The sequence below is a fragment of the Nannospalax galili genome, unplaced genomic scaffold, assembly GCF_000622305.1.
Source record: "Nannospalax galili isolate Female #2095 unplaced genomic scaffold, S.galili_v1.0 scaffold517, whole genome shotgun sequence".
NCBI lineage: Eukaryota > Metazoa > Chordata > Mammalia > Rodentia > Spalacidae > Nannospalax > Nannospalax galili.
Window position 1 is genome coordinate 1,730,973 of NW_008340098.1, and position 8,917 is coordinate 1,739,889.

Sequence of the window (8,917 nt, forward strand, 5' to 3'; positions counted from 1 at the left end):
CATTAAAGGGGTACTCTAATTGCCTCACCCTGCATCCCTGTTCAGCATGGAAAAAGCCAGAGCAGTCTGCATCCTTATTCTCTATTGGCAATTTGGGTAACCTCTTCAGAGGATGGTGTGATAAGAATAGCAGGTAGGATTGGCTAGGCAGTTAGGGTAAAAAGAAAAGTAGCCAGTTTCTCGTCTAAAAATCAAAATGTCTTTGGGCCTCTTAGCAACATACTCTGTTCCAAAGGCCAAAAATGTCAAAAGTATTTGGGAGTTCTTATCTAATCCTATAAAAAGAAAGAAAGAGTTCATGAATGTTATCAGAAGAACATGATGGGGAGATATGGGAGGAATTGGAGGGAAGGGAGTGGGCATGGATTTGATCAAAACACCTTATATCCATGTATGAAGTTCTCATGTGAAAAAAAAAAAAAAAAAAAGACCTAGCTCAGAGTAGTTTCCTTCCCTCTCTCTGTCTACATCATTCTGTAGCATTCATTACACTGTGCACTCTGAGGTGGGATTCTTGTTCACACTTGTGTTTTCTAGTAGAGAATACTCAGTTATGACTGAACAATCTAGTTCATTACATCCTTCCCCCTATAATCTCCCTAATATCTCACACTTTTTTGCAGTTGTCCCTTTTTTGTTATTAGTTTTGGTCATCACAGGCCAAAGTGATCACTTGGAGGCCCCTAAGATTTCCATTTCCCCCATCATTTTTTTGTCATTCAAGTTACCCCTGAAGTAGGTCCTCGTGGGGTGCTTCGGGGTGCAACAGGCTCAGGGTCAGATGAGTTCTCACTTGGGGCTTCACTTTCTTCCTCATCTTCAGCCTCAACCTGGAGAACAAAGTCTTCATCCCGAGTGGTAGTGTCCTCTTCACCCTGACAGGCTGCCTGCTGCCGCATCTTCTTCGGTTTGGTGGGGCTGCTCACCTTGGGACTCTTAGGAGGACCACCAGACACTGGAGTGGGCAAGGCTGTTGAGAGCTCTTCAGCCAGTTCCTGAAGATACAGAAGTGCCCTGTGGGATAGGGCAGAGTCAGAACCATCATTACCAGCATTAAACTGAAAGCCCCCCTTTCCAGACTTAGTTATTTTACTGATCCTCCCAGTAACACTATGAAGCAGCTATCAATTTACCCTTCCTCCCAACAGATGCAGAAACAGAAATTCAGAAAAATTAAGTGACTTGGCATAGGCGAGTCAGGTAACAAATAAGGAAATCTGAATCTAGGTTTTCTAACTCCAAGTCCAATGTACTTTTTAACTCTACCACATAGAACATAAAGGGCAAGGGGAAAGAAGGAAAGGCACATAAACATTGAAATATATTTAGTGGTAAAAGCAATGAAGACCTGGGGGAAGTCTGTGAAAAATGTGATGGAGAGCCAGGTGTGGTGGCACACGCCTGCAATCCCAGCACTCGGGAGGCTGAGGTGGGAGGACCACAAGTTCGAGGCCAGCCTGGGTTAGGTGGCGACACCCTGTCTCAAAACAAAAAAACAAACAAAAAATGTGATGGAATATGAGGTACAGAAAGAAATCCCTTAAGATACAAAAGGTTAGCAACACATACCACAAAAGTGGCTTTTTGTGAGCTAAAGGGTTGCCCACATCCCCAGAGCCCAGATACCACCCCTGCTTACCTGATACCTCATCAGTCTTCCCATCTCTCCAACATGGGCCCCACCCTCCCCACGTCACTGCCACCCCTCCACCAGGCTGTGCCCCACAATCCTTACACTTGGGCAGCCCTTCGGCGGGGTCGTTCCCCAGAAGGGGTCTCAAAGTCCTCAGGGGGTCTCTTTGGATGTGGAGACTCTGGCTGATCTAGGCCTTTGGACAACTTCAGCAGTAGCAGGTCTCCCTTGGACTTTTGACTTCGTTTCTTAGGCATGGGGGCAGATAGAGGGTTGGATTGATCTAAAAGACCAGGAACCAGAGGGGCGGATGGAGGTTTACGCTGCTGGGGCCTTTTAGGGCCTTTTGGTGTCCTACCACCTCTCTTTCCGGCAGGCTTTGAGGCCCTAGGGTTTGGGACCTTTGACATCTCTGAAGAAAGATCTGTAGAGAAGAATATGGTCTATGAGATGGGACTAGAGATCAAATTTCTTTGGAGTACATCATACTGCACCCAAGTTTGTAAGAGCCTGTGAACTCAATCTGCTCTCTTCAACCTTAAGATGAGCACGGGAGACACACAGAGAAAACAACAAGTCACACACCTTGTGGCTCCAGCCTGGTAAGACTTTCCGGCTCTGGAGGAAGCCTCCTCTTGTCAGAAGAGTCCTCAAATCCAGGCAAAGGAGCGGGCAATGACATTTCGATGGACGCCTCCACACTGGTGGTTTCGGAGGAGGCCTTGACATCAAGCTGGTTTAGATCTTCTTGTCCAGGAGAGTCTACCACAATCATGTTCCCCACGGGGTCGGCCTCCCCCAAGGCAACATAGCCGACCCCGCAGGTATCCATCAGCACCCCCCAAAATGGCTGCCCTGCACACAGAGATATAGCAATGAGTGGAAAACAGAAACTATGTGTAGAGGCTCAGATTTTTCTCTTTTCCTGTCTTTTCTCCCTTCACTAAGCAACCAAAGCCAAGCAACCTGATCATCCAATCACTCAAGAAACTACTGGGCCCATGATGGTTTAGTGGGTTAAGGAGCTTGCTGCCAAGCCTGAATGACCAGAGTTCAATTTCCCAATCCACATGGTGGGATGTGTGCTGCCACCACTCCCAATAAGTAAATGCAAATAAGCCACAAACACACACATAAAACTACAATGTCAAGCACACTTTGGGGAACTAGTAACATGATAATTAAGACAAGGAGTTGGGCATGGTAGTTTACACCTGTAATCTTAGCACCTGGGAGGCTGCGGCAGGCGGGCTGCGGCAGGCTAGGTGACCTGAGTTTGAGACCAGCCTGGGCTCATGGCAAGATTCTGTTTCAAGAAAGTGAAAAGACAGACAAGATCCCTCTTGGTACTTACATTTTGGTGAAGCAGACAACAGACAGTAAGAGATAAGAATAAGCTATTATCTATTAACTGCTCATACATACCAAGTACCACACTAAGTGCTTTAGATACACGATTTTAAACCTCATACATTTTTTTGTAGGGATATTGCAGTGAATACACAATAATTTAAATCGTCTTACTGTAAACCAATAAAACAAATCATACACATATCCCCCTCCCAAGAAGGAAAGAAAAATTAAGTACCTCTAGGAAGAGTTGCAACTTCCTGAAGAAAAAAAAGGGGGTTAAAGAATAGCTGCCAACCTAGTATGGTGGAACACCTGTATAGTCCCAGCTACTAGGAAAGTTAAAACAAGAGGACAATTTGAGCCCAGAAAGTTGGGACCAGCTTGGCCTTTAATATAGCAAGACTGCCGGACGTGGTAGTGCACGCCTTTGATACCAGCACTCGGGAGGTAGAGGCAGGCGGATCTCTATAAGTTCAAGGCCAGCCTGGTCTACATAGTGAGTTCAAGGCCAGCTGGGGCTACAGGGAGACCCTGTCTCAAAAAGACCAAAAGGAAAAACAAAACTATATATATATATATATAAAGACTTGTCTCCAACAATAAAATATAAAGAAGAGCTGCCAGCTACTATAAAACTTAGACCAGCTGGTCGTGGTTGCACACACCTACACATCTTTAATCCCAGCACTCGGGAGGCAGAGGCAGGCAGATCTCTGTGAGTTCAGGCCAGCATGATCTACATAGTGAGTTCTAGGCCAGTTGGGGCCTACAGGAAGACCCTGTCTCAAAAAGAAAAAAATCCGGGCGTGGTGGTGCACGCCTCTGATCCCAGCATTCAGGAGGCAGAGGCAGGTGGATCTCTGTGAGTTCAAGGCCACCCTGGTCTACATAGTGAGTTCCAGGACAGCTGGGGCTACCTACAGAGAGACCCTGTCTCAAAAAGACCAAAAAAAAAAAAAAAAAACCCAAGCTGAAGTAGGATACCTAGAGCTAACATCTATTTCTGTGAATATTAGTCAAGGAACAGATTTACTTAAGAATAGTTGTACCAAGCTGGGCAAGGTAGGGCACTCTTGTAATCCCAGCACTTGGGAGATGGAGGCAAGGATGATCAGAAGTTCAAGACCAGCCTAGAAGATCATGTCTCCAAAAACAAAAACAAAAAGAAACAAGAGTAAGAGTTTTCTGGAGCCTAGCCACCATTACATCTGAAGCTATAAGCTATGATACAATTAAAGAACGCCCTAAGAGAACTTTCTCACATTGACTAATCAACTACAATGGTAGGAAACTGACAGAAATAAAACACTGACCACCAAATCAAAAACTTGAGCATACAACTCTGCAGAGGCCCAATTTTGGTCCAGAATAATCTGTTTGCCCTTGACAAAGGGGGAGAAATAGTTCAGATCCCAGAAGGATCCTCCTTCCATAGGTCCAGACATTCCTAAAGGATAAAAAATTCATTGGACTCAGAAGAAAAGCGTGCTCATACAAATACTAAAATATAGAGCTATCTCCCTAGGAACAGCTAAAATTAGATTACAAACTGCAACAACAGCCACCCTTCTAACTCTAGAGCCCAGGATTCAATATAACATCATAAGCTAAAGAAAGATACTATGTAACAGTGTCATTGTTTTTTGGAAGATAGGAGACCCGTATCCCATTCAAAATGAGTATAAGCAAAAAAGGATTCAGGGTGGGACCTATGCACAGATAGAAAAGGAGAAATAAAAAGAAAAAAAAAGTGAAAGTACCTTTTCAGAATACAAAAACAAATTTCCAACAAACAGCAAAGTTACAGAATCCAGGAAACAGGAGAAAAGAATGGCAAGACAAGTAAGCTGGCAGGCAGCTTGAGTAAAATAAAACTAGACATTAAATCCACAGAAAAGCATAAATTATACTGCTAAAAAAATGAAAGGAAGGGCAGGTTTGAGAAAAGTCAACCTGCAAAGGGGGAAACAGGAATTAATAATAAAATGACATAAATGGGAAAGAGAAAGTGAGGACCCAACATTTGAATAATTTGTGGGTTAAAAAAAAAAATTTTATTCAAGGCCAGGAGTGGTGGAACACACCTTTAATCTCAGTATTTGGGGAGGCAGAGGCAGGAGGATCTCTGTAAGTTCCAGGCCAGTAAGGGTTACATCGTGAGGCCCTGTCTCAAAAACAAACAAACCAAACCACAACAAAATGTCCTTTGAAGATTTTTAAGACAGAGATCTTGCTTGATTCACTCCAGTATCCAAACTTGGTGCATGGTTAAGTGAAACAATTCTGAACTTTTTTCATTGAATGAATGAAAAAAGTGAGTAAATAGTATATATTTATTATTCTTCAACATACAAAAACCCCTTTAAAGATTCACTTTTCATGAAAGGCAGCAGCAGTGAGTGGTGTATTTTCTACTTAGGATTTTAGAATACAAATTTTGGACACATGGTAAAGGAAGAAATGTTTAGTAAATTCTTACTACGGTTTTTGCATCCCAACCTATCTAATTTCCTTGTCCAGGCTGCTAACCTGGCCACTTGGGTAAAGGAAAAATAATTGGATAACACTACATCTTAAACATAGAATTACTTTAAATACGCTGATTTAGGACACTGTCCCCCAACGAATTATTATTGTGTAATCGATGGCATATAAGATGATTTTAATAGTACAAAAATTATCACTTCTATCTGTCCGTGTTTTTAAACTTGCACAAACCTCTGTAATTCATGTTTTCAGTTTATACTGCTAGAGACTAACGCATGTAAACTTGAAAAGCAGACCAATCTTAAGAAAACACTACGACAGTTGAAAACGGCAAAAAGTGACGTTAGCAAAAAAAAAAAAAAAAAAAACCGGGCAAAGAGGTATGGTCATAATCTAAACCTCTCCTGCAACGTGAATTACCTCCGGTAGGGATAAAGTCGCCATCTCTGTCTTTCCCAGCATCCGGCCAACTTGCCGCCGGATAAAAGCACCAGACAAGGAAACATAACTGGCCCTTGGCTGCGCCAATGGGGTTGCAGCGCGCGGGGCACAACCCCCGGGGTTAGAGCCACTTGGAGAGAACTTGGGGACTGAACGTAACGAGGGGACTACAACCACTCTAGAGACCACCGCCAGCACTTCCTCAGTCCTGGCCGTGGGCGCAGCGTTCACCACTAGCCTGTGCGCGAGGCGAACCCGGATTTCCCTGAGCCCGAGGACCACAGCAGGTTCACCTAAGCCAAGGGGCGCCACGGAAACGGCGCCGAAACCTGGACTCAGGACTACCGCGCCACCCGCACCGAGGCAAGAGGATAAGAGATGCTTGCAGCGATGGGGGATGCTCGGTGACTACAGTGGGCTCGGAGGTGCGGGCACGACGGTGTTCTGGAGAAGCGGAGAGGCTGGAAGGCGCATTGCCTTGCGCCGGGAGAAGAGCTGAATCGGGAGTCGGTCCCCAGTGTCTTAGCGCTACGGCAAAAGAAGGGGAGGAGTAATTGTGGGTCCCCCGCACACCCCGTTGCGGTACACTCACCCGCGCCAAAGTCCTTCCGGAAGTCCAAGTTCGAAGATGGCGCCGCCTGTCCGGTCGCTGTTTTATGACGAAATCGGTATCGGCTCTTACTTGCCCCGCCCCCCGCCCCTGGAAAAGGTAACCGCAAACTCGGTCGGGAGTGCTCACGACCAGGCTTTCTATTAAACTCTGTGTTCCATAATGCAGCGCGTTTCCGCGCTAAGCCCTTTGAGGCCCGCGAACTCGTCCGCAGCTTCCGTGGCGCTGGAATGTTGCAGGGCTTTCTGGGAAGCGCAGCGACCGGAAGGGGAGGTCGGCGCCTGCGCGGCACCGCGGCTTCCCAGCGGCCTTGCTGAGCTTTGAAGACGCGCCGGCGTAGCGCGTTGGCCGTCGCCACTGAGCGTTTTGCTCTGCTCTTCCGCCCTAGCTGTTGGCCCTGCGGTGGGCAGTGCCAGGTTACGCAAACCTCGCTCTCGGACTGCTGCGGAGACAAACCCTCGCTTCCTGCCGCCCGGGGATCAATCCGTTTTCTGCCACCAGTGCAGGCAGGGATGAGCCGGGACTCATTCCAGCGGAGACTGGAAGAAAATGAAAGAGGGCTTAGAAAGAGGCCATCCTGGGAAGGCACGCTCACCCCAAAAGTGGGCCTTAGCATTCGCGCCACTCCCTCACTGGGAGTTGACCTACTGTGGAGGAGGAGCAAGTACAAGTTTTGAGTCGTTTAAAGCCGTATAAGTTTCCCAGGTCTGCCCATACCCAGATGTATAAAATGAACAGGAAGGGGTGGAATGAGCCAACCATTCCCTTCCTATGTAGTCCTTGTCCATTAAGTCCCTTGGTTAAACATTTAGGGAGAGTGTGATGCACACCTGAAATCCTCCACTCTGGAGGTGGGAAAAACAGGATCAGAAGTTCAATCAAGGACATCCTCGGCTACACTGTCCCCCAAAAATGAAAAAAAGGGAGAAAGACGGATGCATCAGCTCCCATCAGCCCTAAGTACCCAGAAGGGTAAGACAGGAAGATCTCTTGAGCCCAAGACTTCCAGCTCAACCTGGGCAACAGAACCAGAAACCCTATTTCTTTAAAAAAAAAATTGTCGGCCGGGCGTGGTGCCGGACGCCTGTAGTCCCAGCACTTGGGAGGCAGAGGTAGGTGGATTTCTGAGTTCAAGGTCAGCTGGGGCTACAGGGAGACCCTATCTTAAAAAGACAAAAAAAAAAAAACAAATAAAAGGAGTTAGCCAAAACCTAAAAGACCTTCAAAGGAGATACAATTCTCTTCTTGCAGAATTCCCTAGGTCCTAAAGTGTTTTGAATGAACGTCTTCCTCTTGTAGATTCTGGCTCCCAAAGTCTGAATGGATAGCTGTTTCATAGATTTACTTCTGTAATGAACAAATCTTTCTTAAATCCTGCTGCCTCTAATTAAGCATCCTTTGACTTAAACCATCAAAACATCTTTTAAGTTAATAACTTTACTTTTGGAAAAAGACATTCTCACAGCTCAAAGTTCAAGATACAAAGAGAATCATGTGAAGACTGTATTTTCAAACTGTTCACCAACCAGTCCCAACAGGCAACTAACCTATTTCTTGTTGATCCAACACAGATTCTGTATTTATCAGCCAGCCTACCCCCATTCCCCCCAGCTGACGAGTTCACCATAGTCCTGCCTCAAAACCTCCCAAGTGCTGCTGGCATTAAAATTGCAAGCCACCACACCCAGTTCACTTTTTAAAAAAAAAAGATCCACTGTTTAGATTTTATTTTTATATATGTGTGTGAGTGTCTATGTAAGTATGCACATATTCACATGGATGCCAGCAGAGGCCAGAAGAGGGTGTCAGGTCTGGAACTGGAGTTAACAGGTAATACTGAGCCACCTGATATGGGGGCTGGGATTAAATGCTGGTCCTCTGGAAGAACAGCAAGCACTCTTAACTGCTGAGCCATGGCTCCAGCCCTCAGCTCACCTTTAAAATTCAAATAGCAGCTACATATACTTTCCTATACCTGGCTACTTTCATTAAGAATACCTCTATACTGTTCCATTTCTGTATATAAAAACCTTTATATGACTGCTCAGTATTATAATAACATAATTAGTCCTACATTGATGCTATTGAGTATTTAGGTGGTTTCTAATTTTTTGCTATTATAGCAATGCTGCTACACATAACTTTATCTAAGTTACTTCAATCATGCTACTTTATGGGTAGGATGATTCCTAGAAAAATTGCTGGGCCAATGTTTAGGTAAGCATATTTGTAATTTTCATTGGAAAGCATTCTTCTTTTTCTGGGGGGGGGGGGTTTTTGAGACGGTCTCCCTCTAGCCTCATCTGACCTTGAACTCACTATGTAGATCAGCCTGCCTCTGCCTCCCGAATGCTGGGATTAAAGGCGTGTACCACCATGCCTCTCTGGAAAGC

The 8,917-nt window shown here is 45.4% G+C and overlaps 1 protein-coding gene across 3 annotated transcripts in view; it reads right to left on the bottom strand.

Moving 5' to 3' along the window:
• Gtf3c2 (general transcription factor IIIC subunit 2) overlaps window positions 1–7,595 on the bottom strand; it is a 25,605-nt gene extending 18,010 nt beyond the window's left edge. The window contains exons 1-5 of one of the 3 annotated variants that reach the window (XM_008835053.3): window positions 6,507–7,595; window positions 2,219–2,488; window positions 1,736–2,057; window positions 1,349–1,477; window positions 729–1,014 (exon numbers count right to left, since the gene is read on the bottom strand). In XM_008835053.3, the coding sequence (XP_008833275.2) occupies window positions 729–1,014; window positions 1,349–1,477; window positions 1,736–2,057; window positions 2,219–2,488; window positions 6,507–7,140 (1,641 nt within the window). In that variant the 5' untranslated portion in view covers window positions 7,141–7,595. Of the gene's footprint in view, window positions 1–728; window positions 1,015–1,348; window positions 1,478–1,735; window positions 2,058–2,218; window positions 2,489–5,893 lie in introns of all 3 variants that reach the window. The other 2 variants (XM_029564482.1, XM_008835055.3) reach the window with 2 other exon arrangements.
• Between the last annotated feature and the right edge of the window lie 1,322 nt (window positions 7,596–8,917).